At 35.9% G+C, this 27,466-nt stretch overlaps 1 protein-coding gene across 1 annotated transcript in view; it reads right to left on the bottom strand.

Annotated features, from left to right (window-relative positions):
• TMEM232 (transmembrane protein 232) overlaps positions 1 to 27,466 on the bottom strand; it is a 260,737-nt gene that overhangs the window by 132,007 nt on the left and 101,264 nt on the right. Inside the window, 2 exon segments of the mRNA XM_082836202.1 lie at positions 6,368 to 6,456; positions 6,458 to 6,616. Coding sequence (XP_082692328.1) covers positions 6,368 to 6,456; positions 6,458 to 6,616 — 248 coding nt within the window.

Below are 27,466 nucleotides of genomic sequence, written 5' to 3'. Positions count from 1 at the left end.
CTAACGAGCATTTTAATAATAAAATATTTCACAAAAGTTCAAAACATAGGGGCCCATCTCTGAAGACCCATTCGTGTTCTCTATTTCTCTTCAGCTGAAAATTATAATCAGCCATGTGAACTATCAAGATTCCAAACTTTACTCTTCCATAATGGGTCTTGATACTGTACCCTCAAGATGCATGTATGACTTGGAACCAGATCTGAATTGTGTTTTAATTCAAAAACTAGAAACAAGAAGGGAAGCAAAACATAACCAAAAATGAAATCATCGGGAAACTGTATGTTCTTTTTTAAAGGTTTCTAGCAGTAATTCATAACTTATGTAAATTTTCCACATATTATTTATCACAATTGTATTGATAAATATTATATTATGAAGAAAATAAATATTTTAGAAAATCTACTCAATTATAGAACAAAAGGATAAGAAACTAACATGTCCAGACTCTTTACATACATTCTTTCCTTCTATCCTCAGGACAAACCTAAAAGGAATGTACAACTTTTACATTTTTATAGAAGCCTAAGGCTCAAAGAAGTTAAGTAACTTACTCTAAATCAATCAGAAAAAAAGCTATAAGATAAACATTCTTGATATTCTGTAAAGGAGGCATAGACTTTTTTTTCCTGCATGAAACAGAACTAGACAGATATGTTTAAAGCATTTTATTTAAGAGTCTTTTGGAGCTCTCCTTTTTTAAACCTTTCTCTCCAAATAGATATATTTATATATTTTTTTCCTCCATTGACTTTAGCTAAAAATCATACTACTTAATGGAAAGTGCCTCCTCTGACACAGATTCCCTAATATTAGCTAGAGAGATGCAGAGCCCAGAAAAAAGTCAAGTTCTGAAAATCAAGATACAGAAATTGAAAAAAACACTTATAAAAAGTCTTTTCTTTTTTTTTTTTTTTTTTTTTTTTGCAGTGCTCAGGCCTCTCACTGCTGTGGCCTCTCCCACTGCGGAGCACAGGCTCCGGATGCGCAAGCTCAGCAGCCATGGCTCACGGACCCAGCCATTCCGCGGCATGTGGGATCTTCCCAGACCGGGGCACGAACCCATGTCCCCTGCATCGGCAGGCGGACTCTCAACCACTGCGCCACCAGGGAAGCCCAAAAGTCTTTTCTTATGACTTGACGATAAGTTTTTTTAACCACTGCTCAAGGCTTTACCATCCCATGAAGTCCCACATGAGGGGAAAGAGCATAGTAGACTCAGGAGTCAGAATGCGTTTGTTTAAATTCAAACTCTAGCACTTAATGATTATAAATTCTTGGGCAAATTACTTAACTTCTCAGTATTCATATCTACAAAATGGAGATTTTATAGATATATAAAATCTATAAAATGGATAAAATAATCAATCTACATCTAAGGGTAGTGCTTAGCATAGTGCCTTGTTTCTAAAATGTACTCACGTAGGGTGGCAACAGAATTGTTTGACTATAACACTGGAGATTCACCTTGAATTGCCCGGCAACTTGGAAGCTAGAATTAGGGGTCCTAAGCATCTCCCATGTTGTAAACCCCAGTGGCTTCCTATTACGACCATTAAGACCACTTCCCAAGGGCTCCAAGTCCTGAGCATCTGGCATTTCTAGCATCCCTATCCAGCTGATGCCCACCTACCTCAGGTGACTTGGCAACTGGGCCCAAAATGTTTATTTCTTCCTTGAGAAGGCAGTTTCACCCTTCCATTAGAAGCATGTAGAATAGCAGTCATGCAGTGTCTCTCCCCTCAAAACGCAAATCTAGTGTAATGTCCCGTTGCTTGCCCAGACTCCAGCATCCCTTCCACTGAGACAATGAGAAATGGGGACCACGTGCCTCTTTTTGCTGCTCACTGTTGGTCTTTCCAGTAAAACCTATCTCCCGGGACACTGTGGCATCCACCTTTCCCCACCTCATCTCCATTCAGCAAATGTTAGCTACTCCTAGCTCCACTACCTTGGAATTGGCTCCTTTTATAAAGGAGGATTCACAGGATACACAGTAGCCTTTGGTACCACCACCCTGTTATGAAGTCAGCTATGTAAAATGTCCTGCCTGAATGACTACAGATGTTCTCAGTCAGTTCTCGCTTGTTTCAGCTGGGCTCTTTTCCAGGTGCTGGTCTTATGAATGAAGTCTTCTGGTATAAAATTTGTGAGCAAACTAAGCCTAATCAGAGATAAAGTTTTAAGTTAATATTCTCCTAGTCTTTACATGTGTGCGAATAATTAGTTGTTTGTGAGATTTTAGGGTTTCAAGGCATAAGCTTAGAAAATACACTTACAAGAAACCTCAGAAGCCAAAAAGTATAGATGTAGAAACTGGTTTTTGAAAATTTGATCTTCAGAGTTCTGAATTCTCCTCCTTAAGGTAAATTTAAGATAGTTTTACTGACAAAGAGAGAAAAGGAAAAAACTATGCTTTGAAGTAGAAGTATACTATGCCTCGGTTTTTGGCTGCAGTTTTTATGATATAGTAAAGAAACATAACGATTTTTTTCATTTTTTTAAAAAATGCTGAGGGGCAAGAAGAGCATGCATCCAACAGCATGTCCCACTAAAAAGCAAACCCCCAAAATGCAATGTACAGAAGCAAAACAATGAATTTTCTTTTGAAAAATTTTGTAAAGGAAAGAGGTTAGATCTGCAAGTCATTCAAAGCAAAATATATATATTTATAAACATATAAAGAAAGAATTCCCATTTTGAGAGAATTTTATAGGCTAAAAACACAAGTGAAGAAAAATATTTGGGGGAAAAAGTGATAGGTCATCAGATATAGTGGATGCTTCAGCAATAAGGAAGATCCTATTTTCTCCTTACTGGTAAATGTTCACATTTTCGCACTGAAATAGGTACACTTTAGTGCTCCATGGCAATAGAGAAACATATTATCTTAAATTTCCTGTCTTCCTAGCTCTTAAATGTGCCCCATCTTCTGTAGGAGTCCTTAAATGTTGGCCTTCTTGCTATCTTACACATTGCTTTTTGATGAAAACACAAAATAGAGCTTTCTAGGAATATGTGATAAGGAATTGGTGATATGACCCTATGCAAGAAGACCTTTAAAAGGTGAAAAAGAGCTGAGCATACAGTGGGCTTTAAATTATGTCTTTGTGCTTTATCTATAGGATTCCACCATGCTCAGAAGTTCATTAACTGCATTAATTCCAGTCTGTGGACCTGGACGTGGGAGGAGGTGGAGAAATGACAAAAGGAGCTATAGCTACGGAACCGTTCACTAGATGGAGAATCAAGCAAATGGAAGAAACATTTCCCACAGTTAATGTTTAGTGAGCCAGAGCCATTTTTTCAATGCATTAAAAGTTAAAGTTAGGGCTTCCCTGGTGGTGCAGTGGTTGAGAATCTGCCTGCTAATGCAGGGGACACGGGTTCGAGCCCTGGTCTGGGAGGATCCCACATGCCGCGGAGCAACTAGGCCCGTGAGCCACAACTACTGACCCTGCGCGTCTGGAGCCTGTGCTCCGCAACAAGAGAAGCCACGATAGTGAGAGGCCTGCACACCACGATGAAGAGTGGCCCCCGCTTGCCACAACTAGAGAAAGCCCTCGCACAGAAACGAAGACCCAACACAGCAAAAATAAATAAATAAATTACTAAAACTCCTACTCCCAACATCTTCTAAAAAAAAAAAAAAAGTTAAAGTTAAGTCTTAAACATGCTTTTCAACAACTTTTTAAAAAGCAGGTCTATCCCTTACCCCAAACAGACAGTAGAGACTGTTCAACCAGGACTGACCTAGTCTTTGTCTTGATATCACTGAGCTCTAGCCCTATTCCACTCACATCTGGTGTAGCCAGGGATCAGTTCATCCCTGACTGGAGCTGGCAATATGCACAACTCCAGGGGGCACAGTTCCCATGCTCTACAGTGTGAAGGGTGCAATGTGAAAGTCACCCTGTGCCGCCCCGAGGGACTTTGGCTAGAGGGAAGCTCAGGCTGCTGTGTTGCTGTGGCTCTCATTCAAGCCAGAGACCCTAAGTTTAATTGCTAGAGGCTGTAATGAGCTGTGAAAAAATGGATAAGAAGATAACACTTTTTAAAGATCAGTGATGGATGATTCTCATTTATGTAATGAACTGTAGGCTGAGGAGAAATCTCATATACTAATCCTTCAAAACCTACAGGACTCTGGGTCTTAACCCCACCCCTTGCCTCTCATGCCTCCTTCTCTGACCCTGCATGTTCTTTATCTACCCTTGTCCCCAAACCCTGTGCATATGTCTCCATTGTACTTTCCATTCTCAGTATGTCTCTCCCCTTACTTATATCTTCTCCCTTTCCTTTTGATCTTTTTCATCTTTCTTTCTGCTGCTAACATTTATTTCTCTGTTCTGCTATTTTAAGCATTCCCAATATGTCGCCTTATCTCTGTCTCTCTAGGTCCTTCCTTTCTGTGTCCCAGTGGGCATCATTCATCTCCAGCTGCCTTTTTACTGTCTATTCACCCTTTCCCCCACTGTTTCTTTAAGCTCCTTTGGTCAATACCCCGTTTCTTTTATTTTTCTAGTTTCTTTCTTTCTATCTTTTCCTTTAACTGACCATGATGAGAAACCAAAGTACAGTGTCCTCTCTGGTCCCACACTGATTTTTCTTCCGTGTCTGCGGTCCTTGAAAATGTACAGAAGACATTTGGGGATTCAAAAGTAAATCTCAATACTCATAACATTTAAAGCTGGCCTTTCCATTACACCTTGAACATATTGCAATTTTATAGATATTTATAACACACGCTGAAGAACATTTTTATACTATTTATTCCTGCACCACACATGAGACTACTAAAGTGCAGGCTGTGTGATCCTTAATCTCAGCTCTACATATATTCCTCACTGGCTTTAGAATTCTTGAAAAAATGCTTAAACCTATGTCAAAACTCTTCTTAAGCATGTGTCTATTTTTCTCTTGAGTACTTGTGTGCACAAAAGGAAAACTTGCCTCCTCGCCTTGTTTTGCCCAGTTATTACCCCTGCACTAAAGTCCACCTTTGGGCAGCAACAGTCCCATGATTTTGGAACTCAGATAATGATTTAGGCAAATGCTGAGGAAGAAAACTTCCCAAATAATTTAGCATCTTCTTCAAGAAATGAGAAAGTAAGCCACAAAATAGATCAAAGAAGTAGTAACAGACTCATAAACATAAGAACAAAAATACATGAGTTAGAATCCAAAAGCTGGTTCATTGAAAAAATAATATAAAATAGACAAAATACCAAACAAACTACTTAAGAAGGGTAAAAGGGACAAAATGCAAATACACAAAATGAGAATTAGTTAAGGGGAAGGGGATAACCACAGAAACAGAGAAAATAGAAGGAATCTTAAGATGCTATTTTGTTCAATTATGGCCAAAAAATTCAGAAAAATGGAATAAAACATGTAATATTTAAAGAAAGCATAATTTGCTAAAATTGACTTAAAAATAAGGAGAAAGATCTAAAGAGACCAATATTCAGGACTGATACTCCAGATACTTTTATGGCAGGGGCCTCAAACGGTAAGAACGGAATCCAGCTGTACCTGCACATTATGGCTGAATATAAGCCCTGCCAAGAGCCACATAAAACAGAAGAATTTGACAAAGAGCTACCCTTAGAAGAGCTATAAGGTACTAATGGTTTAAGAGGAAATTCTACCAAAGCTTAAAAGAGTAGACAATTCCAAATTATTGAAATTTTAGAACATAGAAAAAGAAAATAAATGGGCATTTCGTATTTGATAAAGATATTTAAAATCAGGGAAAAATATTGAAGGGAGGTAGATCACTCAATAAATATTGCTGGGACAACGGAGTAGCCACATGGATCTATACATCACACTACATACCAGAAAAAATTTCCAATGGACCAATGATTAAAGTGTTCAAAATGAATCCTTAAAAGTACTAGGAGAAATGTGACAACACCTTAATCTTAAAATGAAAAGAACTTTCCTAAAAAGACTTTTAAAAATCCATAAACCATAGTGGAAAATGGAGAGAAAATTTTAAATATACTTATAATTTATTATATTGACATTTTATAGACGCTGGAAGGATACACAGAATTTAATGATAGTGAGAGATGGGGGTAAACTAGGCAAATGTAGGTCACTATGGAAGAGAGGCTTTCACTTTATTAAAACATTGATTTATATTACATAGTAATACCTATTTTAAGCATGAGGAAATACTTTCTGAGAAAGGAATACTTGCTTATGATAAAATATCTAGGAGGTGGTGGAGCCAAGATTTGAATTAAAAAAAAGAGAAACTGAGTTAAATAATGTGGCACATGATTATATATAATTTATATAACTCCAAAATGTAATATGTTAGAATAAGTGAACTATTTTGAATAGTGCTTCACTTTACCTTACAGTAAATTGTAGAACTCTCTTCTTCATGGAATCCTGCTTTTTGTTCAAATATTTCATTTGGTGCCATTTTGTCAATGGTTTTTTTCAAAGGAAGAACACAGGTATCAGTGGAAGGGAAGAATAGTTTGGAAAGTATGTTGGCAATTCTCCATCCTATATATTTGGAGAAATTTTCATCCCCTACATTTGATGAAACTTTTGTACTATAACTTGTGAAAGGATCAGTTGGGTCATTTATCTCAGCCTGTTGAAAGAAAAGAAAAAAGAACCAGTTGACATAGAATTAAATGAGAAAAAATGATGTATTATTATTAAAGTTAAAATGTATGTTTATTTTCTTTGACTAATGTCGCTTTCTTCCTATTAAAATAAGCTTTAAAAGAGAAATGCAGTTCCCTAAAAGATTTTAAAAATCATAACAAGAATTTTCAATGAAATAAACAGTTAAGCATGAAGGAGATCAGTCTTGAAATTTCAAAAATGTAATGATATAATTTCTATTTTAAATTTGTATACTTCCCACACAAGAATTTCATAAGCATTTGTAATATTTATTTAATAAGAAATTAAGCAATCAGTTGAAGTAATACAAATGTTTTATTAAGTCAGAATTTCATTTCTCTGTGCATAATCTAAACTTTCTTTGAAGTCAACAGAAAACTTCTATAGCACAAAACTTGAGTAAAGTAAAAAAAAAAAAGGGCTTTATATTTAGGTTTCATTGGAGACGTTCTAGGATTTAGATTTATATTAAATTGAATATGTCCTAATATAGGAAAAAACCTAACACAAAAATTCCACAATACTTAAGCAATTTTTATTCAGGAAAGAGCAATTTTCTGAATTTTCCTATTTATATTCAATAATGTCCATGACTGATTTTTAATTATATCTTCTTTTGAGACAGCTAGAGGCATGTTTTCCTTGGCTGGTATCAGTAATAATAAATGAAGATGTAAGTTTCAAAATGTCATGTATTATACTTTTTTTTAGTGTTTAGAATATGCTAATATTAAAAACTCTCTCATAACTAAGTTAGGTGCTGCCTCCTATTATTTAAGTTCTTTCAGTTTTATTTAATATTATCCATCTTTGGGCAGCTCATTACCAGTCACTCAGGATTCATTTTAAATGTCTATAGATCCTATGGTAGAAAACAAAGGAATGAAAAACGTTTTTCTGCATATGAATAACTAACCTCTTTAGGATTCCAAGATCAGGATTAGCTCAATGAAATTACTATTTAAAGACTGACTATTGCATTATCTAGACAAAATTACAGTGGAAAAAATGAGAACAATCTTATGATAAAGATTGAAAAAATACCTTTATTTTATTAAAGCAATAAGGAAAATAGCAAAAGACAAAGTAAATACATATGGAATACTGTGAAATGATGAGAAAGAATAACATGCAAAAAAACGTGGAAAAAAATACAGTGAAAATCATGCAAATAGGTAAGCATCAAAAAAAATGAAATGAGTGCTCAAAATACGCTCAAAGTGCTAGAAAATTAATACTGACATTTAAAAAAGAGAGCTGTATTTTCACTATTTCAGAAAAGGAACTTTATCACTAGCCCTCATTGAAATATATCTATTCTTAAATATCTTTGATTTCAATTATCTCTGGATGTTGAAATCAGTATACAATTATGTTTATACTATTCCCAGTTGTGTATCTTGCTTATTAACTAGGTCAAAATCATGGAAAGAGCATTCAATTTCAAAGAAGAAATTAAATTGTGCCAAGAACACTCAGTAGCTGTTGTGATTTTCAGGACATTATTTAATGTCTCAAAGTCTGAATGTTCATCTGTAAAATGGTAATCACAATACCTGGGCTGTTTATTCTGCTTAGTTTCTCTGGATTAATTTTTTCATAAGAAAAGGTACTTCAAAATCAATAACAACATATAGTTGCACAAACATACTACTATGAGCTCTTCCATTGCTAAGAGAATGATGAATTAATAAATGTGTAAGTGAATGGACCAACATCACATGATTTCTGGTAAGATACATTGTTTCCAGGAGAGCATTACCCTGCATTATAGAATGTAAATGCTCTTTTCGTTTTGTCTCATTTGGCTATGCTTTGCTTTCTTCCCTCCCAGACTGGATAGGTTATATAGATCCAGATGCCAGCTCTCTCAAATAGCCAAATGAAGGCATTGCCACATCTTTCACGATGGTTCCCTGGTTGAAAGCCCAGGTTAATTTTCTGCCCTCAATGACGTCCAAGGCATTCAACTTACGGAAATGTAGCTTCAAATATCGGTCAAAGGCATATTTGCCTTATCAATAAAAGGTTTTGTTTGTTTTCCTGCAGGAAAAAGCCAGGAAAGAATATGGGGCTTTGCACTTAGAAAGATCTGAAATCAGGTCTGGCTATCCCACTTACAAATTTATTTATTTATTTATTATTTATTATTATTTATTTCAATTAATTTATTATTTTTGGTTGTGTTGGGTCTTCTTTGTGGTGCACAGGCTTCTCATTCTGGTGGCTTCTCTAGCTGCAATGCATGGGTTCTAGAGCACGGGGGCTTCAGTGATGAGGCACGTGGGCTCAGTAGTTGTGGCTCGTGGGCTCTCTTAGAGCAAAGGCTCAGTAGCTGTGGTGCACGGGCTTAGCTGCTCCGCAGCATGTGGGATCTTCCCAGACTAGGGCTTGAACCCATGTCCCCTGAATTGGCAGGCAGATTCTTAACCACTGTGCCACCAGGGAAGCCCCCACATACTAATTTAAAATGCAAACTTGGGGAATTTAGTTAACCTCTCCAGGTCTATATTTTGTGTTTAGTTTGGTTCCATTTTGTTTTTCATTTGTGATGTGGAGCTAATAATTACCACCTCAGAGTTTTGTGAGGATTCACTTAGACGACAAAGGATGATCTGTCTAGCCAATAGTGAGAAGCTCAATAGGCATCAGTTGTTTCAGGGCTACCCTAAGACAGACACTGATGCTCTGGCTTTTATAAGATCCTTCTACCACCAATCTTGAGAACATCTGAACTAACCTCTTCATGCTGAAAACAAATTTGTTACATAGCCACTTTTATATTAACAAATCTATCAAACAGGATTATAATTATACGTCCATAGTCATCTCTATTCTAAAGAGTCTTCCTTCTCTTAAAGATATTATTCTCATTTTAAAATTCAGAGACTATGAATTTATTTATGCTAATGGTGCCTAAGTATAAATCTATACTTTTTGGAAGTAAACTTACCCAAAATATGAATGACCATTATTTAGATTCCAAACTCATGAATTTACTACTATTGACTGCCAATGAATACTACCCCAAACTCCAATCTTTATACATTATTTATACATTTACATTTTTATCATGTGTGCCTATTTTCTTAGCAATGCCATGCAAGCTTTAAAATTCAGGATTTTTCTTATTCCATTGTTGAAACGACATTTTTTATTAAGAAACAAATGGCAATTTTTATTATCTATGATAATTTTACTGATATGGTATTAAAATTGAAAAAGTGACATTCCTGAAGAATATTTCTCTCTCACATAGATTGTAGCAACATGCAAGGTCAGATACCCACCCTTCTGTCTTTATATTGGGCATAATGATGGTAAAAACCAGGATTCATTTAGGTTGGCAAGAAGATGGATATCAGAGCAGGTGAAATTATGCAGGGAATTATGATGTAGTAGCAATACAAAAGAAAATAAAAGCCTGTCCAGAGTTCTGAATTTTCCATCAATAATTAGGGAAATGTAGTACCGAAATTTAAGCTAACTCACACTACCCTCAACATGATGGAATAAAAGAGAAAGAAATAGGATATTAAGCCACTGTGGCATAGTTTGCATTAAACTTTGTCTCCATCTCTTACTATGTCTCTGTTTTTGGTCTCCACCTGTCCTTAAGTAGTCTCAGACCTGGGAACATTTAACTTATTTGTGAAAAAAATTATAATTTTTTTTTCAAACTTCAAAATTTAAATATAAGTGACTTACTGGTGGTCTCAAATGGTTATTTCCTACAGGAGTTATAAAATCTCACAAAGGAGGACAGCATGAGTAACTCCTTCTTACTAAAATTGTGGTCCTTAGACAATTATTATTGTCATTACCTAGAAGCATGCTCTAAATAGAGAATTTCAGGCCCTACTCCTGAATATATTAAAGTTTAAAAAGGACTGATGTAGTAGATTACGAAAAGGACTAGATGGGAATATCCATTTTCCCACTTTACAAGTTGTGTGATCTTGTACAAGTTACTTAACCTCTCTAAGCATGTTTCTTCATTCCTAAAATAGAATAATAATAATACTGTCCTTTCTAGGTTACTGTAAAAATTAAACACAAAACGTGAATATATTTTCTAGCATAGTGTCTGGCACACAAAAGTTCTTCAATAAATGTTAGTTCCTTGTTTATATCTAATTTTGGAAGCAGGATGACATGGAAATGACAAAGCCTTTGGGTTAAACTCACTCATAGGTGCATTCACCACCAGCTACTTCTTTTAATCTTGTTTAGACTCAGATCCTCTATCCATATGGGTGATGATGGTGGTGGGAGAGTTATAAGGCTTAGATGAGTTAATAAAGGTAAGATAATTAGCACAGTGGCTGGTGCATTGTAAAAACTCTACAAATATTTTTGTTTTCCTAAAACAACGTATCTGTTATACTGGAATTCTATTCATAAGTATTTAAAGAAACCACACTATTTCAAAAATACACCTCCCTTTCCATGTTTAAGAGTTTCCATTTATGTCAAAAGAAGAGCCATATGTGGGGGATGAGAGAGATCGTTATTGAGAGAATAGAGACTAATAGTGCTGTTTATTCTATTTTGCTGCTTAAAGAGTACATTACGAAGATGGCAGCATGGGAGGATGAGGATTTCAAGTCTCCCTACAACTAGGGCACCTGCTGGATGCTGGTGGGGGACCTCAATACCCAAGGAAATGGGAGGAACCCCAAGCAACCAGGTAGAATGTGGAGGGGAGTGAGGGGGAGGAGAAGTGGAGGCCAGACAGGACCAGTGCCCCTGAGGGGTGGCTGGGAGAGGGGAGGGGTTCCCACGCCTGGCGGGACCCTTGGGAGCTTGGAGGATCAGGGGGGAGTGCACCTAGCATTTCCCCTGCCCAATTGGGTCCTGGGAGGCCTGCTGGGCTCCCAGACCTGGTCCTCTGTTCTCCGGGGCCCCCTCTGGGCCACGTGGATCCTAGGAGCATAGGAGGGAGGTGGGGGGAGAATAGGAGAGGCGGATGGAGTGGGGCCCTCCGGGACTGGAGGGTCAGGGGAGGCGCGGAGGGCATTTCCCCCACTCACTTGGGCCCTAGGAAGCCTGCTAGGCTACCAGGCCTGGTCCTCAATTCTCCAGAGCCCCCTCTGACCTTGTGGGTCCTAGGGGCATGGGAGGGAGGAGGGAAAGAGGAGGAGAGGCCGACAGTGGGACCCTCCAGGACTGGAAAATCAGCAGAGGTGTGGAGTGAGTTCCCCCCACCCATTCGGGCCCTGGGAAGCCTGCTGGGGTCCCGCCTAAACCCCACCCCTACCTAAGTCCTGCGACACACAGCCAAGGCCTTTTCTGGCTTTTTTTTCCCTCCTGTCTTTTTCTATTTTGGTTCTTTTTTACCTTCTGGTTGTTGTTTCATGTATATATTAATTTATTTTTTCTAACATATCTGTTAGTTTTCTAATTTTATTTTATTTTCTACTCTGTAATTGTTCTGCTCCTTTTTTTTCTTTTCTTTGTTTTGCAGACCTGCGTGGCTTGTGGAATCTTGGTTCACGACTTGGGGGTCAGGCCTGAGCTCCTGGAATGGGGGTTCTGAGTCCAAACCACTGGACTATCAGAAAACCTCAGACCCCAGGGAATATTCATCACAGTGAGGTCTCCCACAGGTCCTCATCTCGACATCAAGACCCAGCTGTACCCAGCAGCCCACAAACTCAAGTGGTGGAAGCCTCAGGCCAAACAACCAGTAAGACAGGAACACAATCCCACCCATAAAAATAAAAAAAAAAAAAAAACTGAGATGACAAGAACATATGTCACTGATGAAGGAGCAAGGTAAAAAATTACAAGACCGATAAATGAAGAGGAAATAGGCAACCTTTCTGAAAAAGAATTCAGAGTAATGATAGTAAAGATGAACCAGAATCTCAGAAACAGAATGGAGGCACAGATAGAGAAAATACAAGAAATGTTTAACAAAGACCTAGAAGAACTAAAGAACAGAGATAAACAACACAATAACTAAAATGAAAAATACACAAGAAGGAATCAATAACAGAATAACTGAGGGAGAAGAACAAATAAGTGAGCTGGAAGAGAGAATGTTGGAAATAACTGATGAGGAGCGGAGTAAAGATAAAACAATGAAAAGAATTGAAGACAATCTCAGAGACCTCTTGTACAATACTAAACACACCAACATTCAAATTATAGGGGTCCCAGAAGAAGAAGAGAAAAGGAAAGGGTCTGAGAAAATATTCAGAGAGATTATAGTGGAAAACTTCCCTAACATGGGCAAGGAAATAGTCACCCAAGTTCACGAGTGCAGCGTCCCACACAGGTTAAACCCTAGGAGAAACACACCAAGACACATATTAATCAAACTAACATTAAATTCCAAGAAAAAATATTAAAAGCAGCAAGGGAAAAGCAAAAAATAACATACAAAGGAATCCCCATAAGGTTAACAGCTAATTTTTCAGCAGAAACTCTGCAGGCCAGAAGGCAGAGGCAGGACATACTTAAAGTGATAAAAGAGAAAAACCTACAACCAAGATTACTCTACCCAGCAAGGATTTCATTCAAATTCGATGGAGAAATCAAAAGCTTTTCAGGCAAGCAAAAGCTAAAGAATTCAGCACCACCAAGCCAGCTTTACAACAAAAGCTAAAGGAACTTTTCTAGGCAGGAAACACAAAAGACCCACACCAAAAGCAACTAGAACAAAGAAAATCCAAAATTATTACAAGGAAAGAAATCATAAAAATCAAAGCAGAAATAAGTGAAATAGAAATGAAGAAAAAATAGGAAAGATCAATAGAACTAAAATTTGGTTCATTGAGGAGATAAAACAATTGATAAACCTTTAGCCAAACTCATCAAGGATGCAATTCAATAAAATTAAAAATGAAAAAGGAGAAATCACAACTGACACCACAGAAATACAAAGTATTATAGGAGAATACTACAAACAACTATATGCCAATAAAATGGACAACCACAAAAAAATGGACAAATTCTTGGAAAGGGACAATTTTCTAAGACGGAACCTGGAAGAATTAGAAAATATAACCAGACTTATCACAAGTAATGAAATTGAAACTTTAATTAAAAATCTTCCAACAAACAAAAGTCCAGGACCAGACGGCTTCACAGGTGAATTCTATCAAACATCTAGAGAAGAGTTGACACCCATCATTCTGAAACTCATCCAAAAAACTGCAGAGGAAGGAACACTCCCAAACTCATTCTACAAGGCCACCAACACCTGGATACCAAAACCAGACAAAGATATCACAAAAAAAAAAAAAAAGAAAGAAATTTACAGACCAATATCACTGATGATTATAGATGCAAAAATCCTCAACAAAATACTAGCAAACAGAATCCAACAGCACATTAAAAGGATCATACACCATGATCAAGTGGGATTTATCCCAGGGATACAAGGATTCTTCAGCATATGAAAATCAATCAATGTGATACACCCTATTAACAAACTGAAGAATAAAAACCATATGATATCTCAACAGATGCAGAAAAAGCTTTTGACAAAATTCAACACCCATTTATGATAAAAACTCTTCAGAAAGTGGTCACAGAGGGAACCTACCTGAACATAATAAAGGCCATATATGCCAAACCCACAGCAAACAGCATTCACAATGGTGAACAAGTGAAAGCATTTCCTCTAAGATCAGGAAAAAGACAAGGATGTCTTGTCTTTTTCCTGATTAACATAGTTGCTGAAGTCAACATAGTTGTTGAAGTCCTAGCCACAGCAATCAGAGAAGAGAAAGGAACACAAATTGGTAAAGAACTAAAACTGTTACTATTTGCAGATGACATGATACTATACACAGAAAATCCTAAAGATGCCACCAGAACAACTAGAGCTAATCAATGAATTTGGGAAAGTTTTAGTATACAAAATAAATGCACAGAAATCTCTTGCATTCCTATACACTAACAATGAAAGATCAGAAAGAGAAATTAAGGAAACAATCACATTCACCATTGGAAGAAAAAGAATAAAATACCTAGGAATAAACGTACCTAAGGAGACAAAACACCTGTACTCAGAAAAATACAAGACACTGATGAAACAAATCAAAGATGACATAAACATGGAGAGATATACGATGTTCATGGATTGGAAGAATCAATATTGTGAAAATGACTATACTACACAAAGCAATCTACAGATTCAATGCAATCCCTATCAAATTACCAATGGAATTTTTTACAGGGCTAGAATGAAAAAAATCTTAAAATTTGCGTGGAGATACAAAAGACCCCGAATAAACAAAGCAATCTTGAGGGAAAAAAATGGAGCTGGAGGAACTGGACTTCCTGACTTCAGACTATACTACAAAGCTACAGTAATCAAGACAATATGGTACTGGCATAAAGACAGAAATACAGTTCAATGGAACCAGATAGAAAACCAGAGATAAACTGATGCACCTGTGGTTAACTAATCTATGACAAAGGAGGCAAGGATATACAATGGAGAAAAGACAGGGTCTTCAATAACTGGTGCTGGGAAAACTGGACAGCTACATGTTAAAGAATGAAATTAGAACACTCCCTAACACCATACACTAAAATAAACTCAAAATGGATTAGAGACCTAAATCTAAGACCGGACACTATAAAACTATTAGAAGAAAACATAGGAAGAACACTCTTTGACATAAATCACAGCAAGATCCTTCATGACCCACCTCCCAGAGTAACTGAAATAAAAACATAAATAAACAAATGGGACCTAATGAAACTTAAAAGCTTTTTCACAGCAAAGGAAACTATAAACAAGACGAAAAGACAACCCTCAGAATAGGAGAAAATATCTGCAAACAAATCAACAAAGGATTAATCTCCAAACAGCTCATGCAGCTCCATATTAAAAAAACAACCAAATCAAAAAAGAGGCAGAAGACCTAAATAGACATTTCTCCAAAGAAGACATACAGATGGCCAAGAGGTACAGGAAAGGCTGTTCAACATCACTAATTATTAGAGAAATTCAAATCAAAACTACAATGAGGTATCACCTCACACCAGTTAGAATGGGCATCATCAGAAAATCTACAAACAACAAATGCTGGAGAGGGTGTGGAGAGAAGGGAACCCTCTTGCACTGTTGGTGGGAATACAAATTGATACAGCCACTGTGGAGAACAATATGGAGGTTCCTTAAAAAACTAAAAATAGAATTACCATATGACCCAGCAAATGAAGCAACTGACAAAGGATTAATCTCCAAAATTTATAAGCAGCTCATGCAGCTCAATAACAACAAAAAAAACAACCCAATCCAAAAATGGGCAGAAGACCTAAATAGACCTTTCTCCAAAGAAGATATACAGACTGCCAACAAACACATGAACGAATGCTCAACTTCATTAATCATTAGAGAAATGCAAATCAAAACTACAATGAGATATCATCTCACACCAGTCAGAATGGCCATCATCAAAAAATCTAGAAACAATAAATGCTGGAGAGGATGTGGAGAAAAGGGATCCCTCTTGCACTGTTGGTGGGAATGTAAATTGATACAGCCACTGTGGAGAACAGTATGGAGGTTCCTTAAAAAACTAAAAATAGAACTACCATATGACCCAGCAATCCCACTACTGGGCATATACCCTGAGAAAACCATAATTCAAGAAGAGTCATGTACCAAAATGTTCATTGCAGCTCTATTTACAATAGCCCGGAGATGGAAACAACCTAAGTGTCCATCATTGGATGAGTGGATAAAGAAGATGTGGCACATATATACAATGGAATATTACTCAGCCATAAAAGAAACGAAATTGAGCTATTTGTAATGAGGTGGATAGACCTAGAGTCTGTCATACAGAGTGAAGTAAGTCAGAAAGAGAAAGACAAATACCATATGCTAACACATATATATGGAATTTAAGAAAAAAAATGTCATAAAGAACCTAGGGGTAAGACAGGAATAAAGATACAGACCTACTAGAGAATGGACTTGAGGATATGGGGAGGGGGAAGTGTAAGCTGTGACAAAGTGAGAGAGAGGCATGGACATATATACACTACCAAATGTAAGGTAGATAGCTAGTGGGAAGCAGCCGCATAGCACAGGGAGATCAGCTCGGTGCTTTGTGACTGCCTGGAGGGGTGGGATAGGCAGGGTGGGAGGGAGGGAGACACAAGAGGGAAGAGATATGGGAACATATGTATATGTATAACTGATTCACTTTGTTATAAAGCAGAAACTAACACACCATTTTAAAGCAAGTATACTCCAATACAGATGTAAAAAAAAAAAAAAAAACCACATGCACCCCAATGTTCATTGCAGCACTATTTACAATAGCCAGATCATTTAAGCAATCTAAATTCCCATTGACAGATGAAAGGATAAAGAAGATGTGGTACACATACACAATGGAATATTACTCAGCCATAAAAAAGAACAAAATTGGTTCATTTGTAGAGACATGGATGGACCTAGAGACTGTCATACAGAGTGAAGTAAGTCAGAAATAGAAAAACAAGTATCGTATATTAACACATATATGTGGAATCTACAAAAATGGTACAGATGAACTGTTTGAAAGGCAGAAATAGAAACACAGATGTAGAGAACACACATATGGACACCAAGGGGGGAAAGCAGGGGATGGGGGTGGTGGTGGTGGGATGAATTAGGAGATTGGGATTGACATATATACACTATTATGTATAAAATATATAACTAATAAGAACCTCTGTACAAAAAATAAATAAAAATTCAAAAAATTGAAAATAAAGATTAAATTATATAAAAGCAAAAATTAAAAAAAGAAATACAAACTGGAAAAGAAGTAGTAAAACTGTCACTGTTTGCAGATGACATGATACTATACACGGAAAATCCTAAAGATGCCACAATAAAACTACTAGAACTAATCAATGAATTTATTAAGGTTGCTGGATACAAAATTAATGCACAGAAATCACTTGCATTCCTATACACTAACAATGAAAGATCAGAAAGAGTAATTATGGCAACAATCCCATTCACCACTGCAATAAAAAGAATAAAATAACTAGGAATAAACCTACCTAAGGAGACCAAAGACGTGTACTCAGAAAACAATAGAACACTGGTGAAAGAAATCAAAGATGACATAAACAGATGAAGAAATATACCATGCTCTTGGATTGGAAGAATCAACATTGTGAAAATAACTATACTACCCAAAGCAATCTACAGATCCAATGCAATCCCTATCACAATACCAATGGCATTCTTTACAGAATTAGAACAAAGATTTTTACAATTTGTATGGAAACACAAAAGACGCTGAATAACCAAAGCAATCTTGAGAAAGAAAAACAGAGCTGGCGGAATCTGGCTCCCAGACTTCAAACTGTACTACAAAGCTACAGTAATCAACACAGTATGGTACTGGCACCAAAACAGAAATATAGATCAATGGTACAGGATAGAAAGCCCAGAGATAAACCCATGCACATATGGTCACCTAATTTATGACAAAGGATGCAAGAACATACAATGGAGAAAACGCAGATTCTTCAATAAGTGGTGCTGGAAAAACTGGACTGCTATATGTAAAAGAATGAAATTAGAATACTCCCTAACACCATACACAAAAATAAACTCAAAATGGATTAAAGATCTAAATGTAAAAAAACTATAAAACTCTTAGAGGAAAACACAGGATAAACTCTCTCTTTTTTTTTTTTTTTTTTTTTTTTGCGGTATGCGGGCCTCTCACTGTTGTGGCCTCTCCCGCCGTGGAGCACAGGCTCCGGACACGCAGGCCCAGTAGCCATGGCTCACGGGCCCAGCCGCTCCGCGGCATGTGGGATCTTCCAGGACCGGGGCACGAACCAGTGCCCCCTGCATCGGCAGGCGGACTCTCAACCACTGTGCCACCAGGGAAGCCCAGGATAAACTCTCTTTGACATAAATCACAGCAAGATCCTTTTGGACCCACCTCCTAGAGTAATGAAAATAAAAACAAAAATAAACAAATGGGAGCTAATGAAACTTAAAAGCTTTTGCACAGCAAAGGAAACTATAAACAAGGCAAAAAGACAACCCTTAGAATGGGAAAAAAATATTTGCAAATGAAGCAACTGACAAAGGATTAACCTCCAAAATATACAAACATGTCTTGGAGCTCCGTATCAAAAAAACAAACAACCGAATCAAAAAATGGGCAGAAATCCTAAACAGACATTTCACCAAAGAAGACATACAGATGGCCAAGAGGCACATGAAAGGCTGCTCAACATCACTAATTATTAGAGCAAGGCAAAACTGCAATTAGATATCACCTCACACTGGTCAGAATGGCCATCATCAAAAAATCTACAAACAATAAATGCTGGAGAGGGTGTGGAGAAAAAGGAATCCTACTGCACTGTTGTTGGGAATGTAAATTGATACAGCCACTATGGAGAACAGCATGTAAGTTCCTTAAAAAAACTAAAAATAGAACTACCATATGACCCAGCAGTCCCACTACTGGGCATATATCCTGAGAAAACCATAATTCAAAGAGACACATGGGGCTTCCCTGGTGGCGCAGTGGTTGAGAGTCCGCCTGCCAATGCAGGGGACACGGGTTTGTGCCCCAGTCCGGGAAGATCCCACATGCCACGGAGTGGCTGGGCCCATGAGCCACGGCTGCTGAGCCTGCACGTCTGGAGCCTGTGCTCTGCAACGGGAGAGGCCATGACAGTGAGAGGCCGGCGTAACGCAAAAAAAAAAAAACAAAAGAGAGACACATGCACCCCAATGTTCATTGCAGCTCTATTTACAATACCCAGGACATGGAAACAGTCTAAATGTCCGATGACAGATAAATGGATAAAGAAGATGTGGTACATATATACAATAGAATATTACTCAGCCATAAAACAGAAAGAAATTGGGTCAGGTTTAGAGTTGTGGATGGATCTAGAGTCTGCCATACAGAGTGAAGTAAGTCAGAAAGAGAAAAACAAATATATTAACACATATATGTGGAATCTAGAAAAATGGTACAGATGCACCTATCTGCAGGGCAGGAATAGAGACATAGACGTAGAGTAGAGAACCGACATGTGGACACGGTGGGGAAAGGGAGGATGGAACGAATTGGGAGATTAGGTTTGGCATAAATACACTACCATGTGTAAAATAGATAGGTAGTGGGAGCCTGCTATATAGCACAGGGAGCTCAGCTTGGTGCTCTGTGACAACCTAGATGGGTGGGATGGTGGTGGTGGGGAAGTCCAAGAGGGAAGGGATATATGTATACATATAGCTGATTCACTTCATTGTAGAGCAGAAACTAACACAACATTGTAAAGCAATTATACTCCAATAAATAGAAAAAATACATTAGGAGTATGGAAATATCATTAAGAATAAAAACAAATTTTATTTTAAAGATATCACCATGAAATGTTAACCAGCAAGGGCTTTACCTAATGAGTCAAAGGTACCCTGAATAAAGTCACATATTCATTTTAGTTGTACATATTTCATTTTGATATTTTAGGTCATATACCAGATGGCGGAAAGCATTTATACATGATGACTTTTCCTAGATGTGCCAACATATGCTGCTGAATTGCCTATACAGAAGAGCCTTGCTCATTGCAAGTCTCCATGGAAGTATTTCAAACAAAGCACATCAATTAACATTTGTTTATTATGCCATTGTGACTATATGACAGTTTTTTATTTCTTTCCCAAATACTCAGGCAACAGTTGGGTTTATATTGAATTTGTCAGATGAAGGTTCATGTTTAGGGATATTTAGAAATGTTTTTCATTTCAAATTTGCTATTAAATATCTCACCTCTCATCTAATCTCCATTAAGTATCAAATTTTATGAACAGGTATAAAAAGAATTGTAGATGATAGAATGCTACTATGGATAAAAAAACATAAAAGGCATTAAAGTACATAATACAGTTAGTGAAGGATTTACCAGTGATGTAGATAAATTGAGGTATTAAGTATAAATGTTAATTTATTAAAATCAATAGTTTATCATATGAATTGCATATTTATTTTTAAAGTATAAAGAGAGAAAATCTCTCTTAATTCCATAAACATACAAGTATCATCAATCCTCGTGAAATAAATCCTTCCACTCTAATGTAGAGTAGTTTATAATTAAGGCTATGTTTCACTCTGTGTAGGTAATATGATGATTACCTTACACAAGGAAAGGTTCTGGGAGCAAGGTGTTAGGAAGGAAAGAATAAACAAAGGTTTTGCTATAAGCATAGTCATTTGCATTAACTGAAATAAAAGTGGAATAAATATTTTATTTCAGATCAAAGCATCTGAGGCACAAGCCTTCACTGTATGTACTGTATAGGGCTTTTTTTTTTTTTTTTTAGATGTTCTCTATTCACATTGAGCAGTGAGGCAGCATCTAAAGACTAACAAGGTTTTTACCACTTGTAAAAGAAAGCTTCTAACTATTTTATGCCATAGAATTTGTTCCCCAAAGAGGTATCACAGGACAATAATATAAGTGGTTTAACAGTATGTGGGAATTATTAAGTAATTTTTAAAAACTAAGCATGTTTAAAAACAAGTAACTAACCTTTGTATTCTATTACTGTAAATAAGTGTTGCCATGATAGTGCCGAAAGGAAAGAAAAGGAAGGGAAATTTGATTATATCTTGTTCATGTTGTACTGTAAAATTAAACACACCTATAAAGATAAATTATATAGAAAGTGTTCAGACTATTCCAGGCAAGATAGTACAACTTTAATAATTTCAAAATATTTGCTCTAACACATTACACCTATAGACCAAATGTACTCATTCTTTTGAAATCATCTTGCTTTGTCTGATTCATATATGTGATTTAGTTGTTCAAGTTATTCTACAGTACCATTATTAACTCACTTAGGAAGGCAGCTTTTTAAAACATGAAATAAATATAAGTATCATTTTCCTCAAAGAAATTAAGCGTAAAAGGGAGTTTCAGCCTTAGAAGAGAAAAACTGAAAACTGCATAGATGCTAATCACTTTGGTCTTTTGAATAATTAGCTGTGGAGAATTTAAAGGCATTAGTTTAGACATTATTATTCCTGAAACCTAGTATAGACATTTTATTATGCAATTTACATTAAAAATATATTAGCTAAAAATAATTTGGAAAAAATGCTTTATGACCAAAATCATAAAAATGATGCAAGGAAAACCATTAGCTAGGAAAAGAACAAACACTGCAGTCAGACACTTAACTTTGTCATACCTATACCAATATAGAATTCTTGGCCAATAAAACTATCCTTCAAAATCAGATTGAATACAAGACTTTTGTCAGTAAAAACTGACAGAATTAGCCACCAGCAGATGCTTATGAAAAGAATATGAAAGGATTTTCTTTGAGCAAAAGAAAAATAATCCCATATGGAAGGTCAGCGATTCAAGAAGGAAAAGTAAGGAGAAAAACATGTAAATATATAAGTAAATCTAAAGAATACTGAGTGTATAAAACAATATTAATATGTTGGTATCTGTAAACACACACACGTAGCCATGCACACACACACAGAAACACACCCAGAGAAACACACACAGTTTAAATGCTCAACAGAAAATTTTTTAAGAGAAAGAAAAGGAGTTAAAATATTATAAGACGATTTTATGGTCCAGGAAAATATAAATCTCCCTACATTAGAATTCAATAATAAGGGATTCATTTTGTAATATCAGGGTAACAAATAAAGGAATGTGTGACCACCAAGTAAACAAACAAAGGGGGTGGGATGAAACGGTATAATGAAAAATCTTCCTGAAAGGGCACAAAATGAGTTTTAAAAAAAGGAGACAGAACAACCAGAAAACAAGTAACAAAATGGCAACAAGTACGTAATTATCAATAATCACTTTAAATGTCAATGGACAAAATTCTCCAATCACAGGACATAAGGTGGCTGATTGGATTAAAAAACAAGACCTATCTACATGTTGCCTACAAGAGATTCACTTTCGAGCTAAAGACACATGCAGACTAAAAGTGAGGGGATAGAAAAATATATTCCATTCAAATAGAAATGAAAAAAAAGCTGGGATAGCAATACTCATATCAGACAAAGTAAACATTAAAGTCAAATTCTATAATAAAAGACAAAAAAGGGCACTGTATAATGATAAACGGATCAATACAAGAAGATATAACATTCATAAACATGTATGCACCTAATATAGGAGCACATAAATATATAAAGCAAATAGCAACAGACATAAAGGGAGAAGTTGAAAACAATACAGTAGTAGTAAGAAACTTTAACAGCTCACTTACACAAATGGACAGATCATCAGGCAAAAAATCAATAAGAAAACATTTGCCTTAAGTGACATATTAGATCAGTTGAACTTAATAGATATCTCAGGACATTCCATCCAAAAACAGCAGAATACATATTGGATTCAAGTACATATGGCAAGTTCTCCAGGATAGATCATATACTAGGCCACAAAACAAGTCTCAATAAATTTTAGATAAAAATTGTATCAAGTATCTTTTCCAGTATGAAACTGGAAATCCATTATAAGAAGAAAAATGGGAAAAGCATGAAGACTAAGCAGCGTGCTACTAACAAAAACGATGGTTCAACAAAGAAATCAAAGACGAAATCAGAAAATACCTTGAGACAAGTGAAAATAAAAACAAAACTTTCCAAAATCTATGGGACACAGCAAAAGTAGTTCTAAGAGGGACGTTTATAGCAATAGAGGCCTACCACATGAAACAACAAAAATCTCAAATAAACAACCTAAACAACCATCTAAAGGAATTACAAAAAGAAGAACAAAGCCCAAAGGCAGCAGAAGGAATGAAAAAGGTAGTAAGGAAATAAATAAAATAGAGACCAATAAGACAATAGAAAAGATCAATGAAACCAAGAGATGATTTTTTTGAAAAATAAACAAATTTGATAAGCCTTTAGCTAGGCTCATCAAGAAAAAAAGACAGGACACAAACAAAATAAGAAATGAAAGAGGAGAAATTACAAATGATATCACAGAAAAACAATAATGAGAGAATACTTCATATAGTTATCTGCCAACAAATTGCATAACCAAGAACAAATGGACGAACTCCTAGAAACATATAATCTTTCAAGATTAAATCAGGAAGAAATAGACAGTCTGAACAGATTGATCAGTAGAAATGAAATTGAATCTGGTATCAAAAAGTCCAGGATCAGAGGGCCTCACAGGAGAATTCTACCAAACATAAAAAGGAGAGTTAATACCTATCCTCAAACTATTCCAAAACACTAAAGAGGAGGGAACACTCCCAAATTCATTCAACAAGGCTACCATTACCCTGATATCAAAACCAGACAGACACTACAAAAAAGAAAATTAAAAGCCAGTATCTTTGATGAACATGGATGCAAAAATCCTCAACAAAATATTAGCAAACTGAATTCAACAATATATAAAAAAGATCATACACCATGAACAAGTAGACTGTATTCCAGGGATTTAAGGATGGTTCAACTTACGCAAATCAACCAATGTGATATTCCAAATTCACAAAATGAAGGATAAAAATCACATGATCAACTCAGTAGATGCGGGAAAAACATTTGACACAATTCAACACCGTTCATGATTAAAAAAAAGCTCTCAACAAATTTGGCACAGAGGGGAAATATCTCAACATAATAGAACCCATTTATGAAAAACCCATAGCTAACATCATACTCAATGGTTAAAAAAATGAAAGTTTTTCCTCTAAAATTAGTAACAGGACAAGGATGCCCACTCTCACCATTTCTATTTAACATAGTATTGTAAGTCCTAGCCACAGCAATCAGACAAGAAAAATAAAAAGCATCCAAGTTGGAAGGGAAGAAGTAAAACTGTCACTATTTGTAGATGACAAAATACGTAGAAAACCTTGAAGTCTACACCAAAAAAAGTTAAAACTAATAAATGAATTCAGTAAAGTTACAGGCTACAAGAATAATATACAGAAATCTGTTGCTTTTCTATACACTAATAATGAACTACGAGAAAGAGAAAGCAAGAAAACAATCCCTTTTTTTGGGTACATCCTGCATTTAAAAAAATTTTTTTTATTGAAGTATAGTTGAGTTCCAATGTTGTGCTAATTTCTGCTGTACAGTAAAGTGACTCAGTTACACACATATATACATTCTTTTTATATTCTTTTCCATTATGGTTTATCCCAGGAGACTGGATATAGTTCCCTGTGCTACACAGTAGGACCTTGTTGTTTATCCATCCTATATATAATAGTTTACGTCTACTAACCCCAAACTCCCAGTCCATCCCTCTCCCTCCCTGCCTCCCCCTTGGCAACCACAAGTCTGTTCTTTATGTCCATGAGTCGAAAACAACCCCATTTAAAACTGCATCCAAAAGAACAAAATACCCAGGAATAAACTTAATCAAGGAGGTGAAAGACCTATACTCTGAAAACTATAAGACACTGATGAAGGAACTTGAAGATGATATGAATACATGGAAAGATAGCCTGTGTTCATGGATTGGAAGAATTAATACTGTTAAAATGTGCATATTACCCAAAGCAATCTACAGATTTAATGCAATACCTATCAAAATACCAACGATATTTTTCTTAGAACTACAACAAATAATTCTAAAATTTGTATGAAACCACAAAAGATGCCCAAATGGCCAAAGCAATATTAAGAAAAAAGAACAAAGCTGGAGGTATCATGCTCTCTGACTTCAGTCTATACTACAAAGCTACAGTAATCAAAAGAGTGTGCTAATGGCAAAAAAAAACAGACATGTTGATCAATGGAACAGAATATAGAGCTCAGAAAGAAATCTATGCACATATGGTCAATTAGTTTACAACAAAGCAAGCAAAACTACACAATGGAGAAAAGACAGTCTGTTAAAGAAGTGGTATTGGGAAAACCAGACAGGTACATAAAAAAGAATGAAATTAGAACATTTTCTTATACCATATACAAAATAAACTCAAAATGAACTAAAGACCTAAAATGTAAGACTGGAAACCATAAAACTCTTAGAAGAAAACATAGGCAGTACATTCTTTGATGTAAGTCTTGGCAATATATTTTTGGATTTGTCTCCTCAAGCAAGAGAAACAAAAGAAAAAATAAACAAACGGACTGAAATAAACTTAAGTGCTTTTGCACAGTGAAGAAAACCATCAACAAAACAAAAAGACAACCTACTGAATGGGAGAAGATATTGGCAAACAATATGTCTGATAAGGAGTTAATATCCAAAACATACAAAGAGCTCATACAACTCAATATCAAAAAAACAAACAATTAAAAAATGGGCAGAAGACCTGATTAGACATTTTTCCAAAAAAAAAAATACAGATGGCCAATAGGCACATGAAAAGATGTTCAACATCACTAATCAGGGAAATACAAACTGAAACCACAATGAGATATCACCTCACACAGGTCAGAATGGCCATGATCAAAAAGACAACACATTATAAATGTTGCTGAAGATGTGGAAAAAAGGGAAACCTAGCACACTGTTGGTGGGAATGTAAATTGGTACAGCTACTATGGAAAACAGTATGGAGGTTCCTCAAAATATTTAAAGAAGAACTACCATGTGATCCAGCAATTCCATTCTTAAGTATATATCCCAAGAAAACAAAAAACTGATTCAAAATGATACATGTATTCCAATGTTCATGGCAACATTAATTACAATAGCCAAGAACTGGAAGCAACCTAGGTGTCCATCAATAGATGGATGGATAAAGAAGATGTGATATTATATATATGTATATTACCCAGCCATAGAAAAGAATGAAATTTGCCATTTGCAACAACATGGATGGACCTGGAGGGTATTATGCTTAGGGAAGTAAGTCAGACAAAGACAAATACTGTATATTTTCACTTACATATGGAATCTAAAAATTAAACCAAATGAATGACAAGCAAAACAGAAACAGACTCACAGACACAGAGAATAAATTAGTGGTTACCAGTGAGGAGGAGGGGTGGGGAGGGGCAAGATAGGGGAAGGGGATTAAGAGGTATAAACTACTAGGTATAAAACAAATAAGACACAAGGATATAATGCACAGCACAAGGAATATGGCCAATAGTTTGTAATAACTTTAAGGAATACAATCTATAAAAATAGTGAGTCACTATGTTGTACACCTGAAGTTAATGTAACACTGTAAATCAACCATACTTCAATAAAAAAGAATGGAATTGAAAAGAAAAAAAAAGACAAACACAAAAGGAGAGCCAGGAACAGGAAGTACAAACAGAATAGTAAATAGAAAGATGTAGTAATAAACACAAATATATTCTAATGGCATTAAGTGTAAATAGAATGAGCATTCAAATATAAAGTCAATAATTTTCAGGTTAAAATATATTGCTTCTCTAAAGATATATACATGTAAGAAGTCAGAGAGCTTGGAATTTTATAAAAGGAAATAGATGCTCCATGCAAATACTAACCAAAAGAACCCTAATAAAAGAAAGGTACAGTGGTATACTCATAATAGAAAAGATACACTTTTTATAAAGAAGAACATTTCATAATGATGAGACTATTGTCCCTGAACACAGTAGAATTAAACTAGAAATCAAAAATCATAAATATAACAACAAAATCTCCATATATGTAGCCACTAAGAAACTTCCATAACCAATGGTTCAAAATAGAAGTAATAAGTATCAGTATCAAGAGAATCAAAACTTGTTTTTCAAAAACAAAGTTCATAAACCCTTGGCACGATACACTAAAAGGAGAACAAAAGAAAGAGTATCATGACAGATTCTAAAGATGTTGAAATATTACAGAAGGATACTGTGAGCAACTTTATAAA

Source organism: Leucopleurus acutus (assembly GCF_964270905.1).
Source record: "Leucopleurus acutus genome assembly, chromosome: 3".
In the NCBI taxonomy this organism is placed as follows: Eukaryota; Metazoa; Chordata; class Mammalia; order Artiodactyla; family Delphinidae; genus Leucopleurus; species Leucopleurus acutus.
This window is presented reverse-complemented; position numbering and strand designations above follow the sequence as displayed.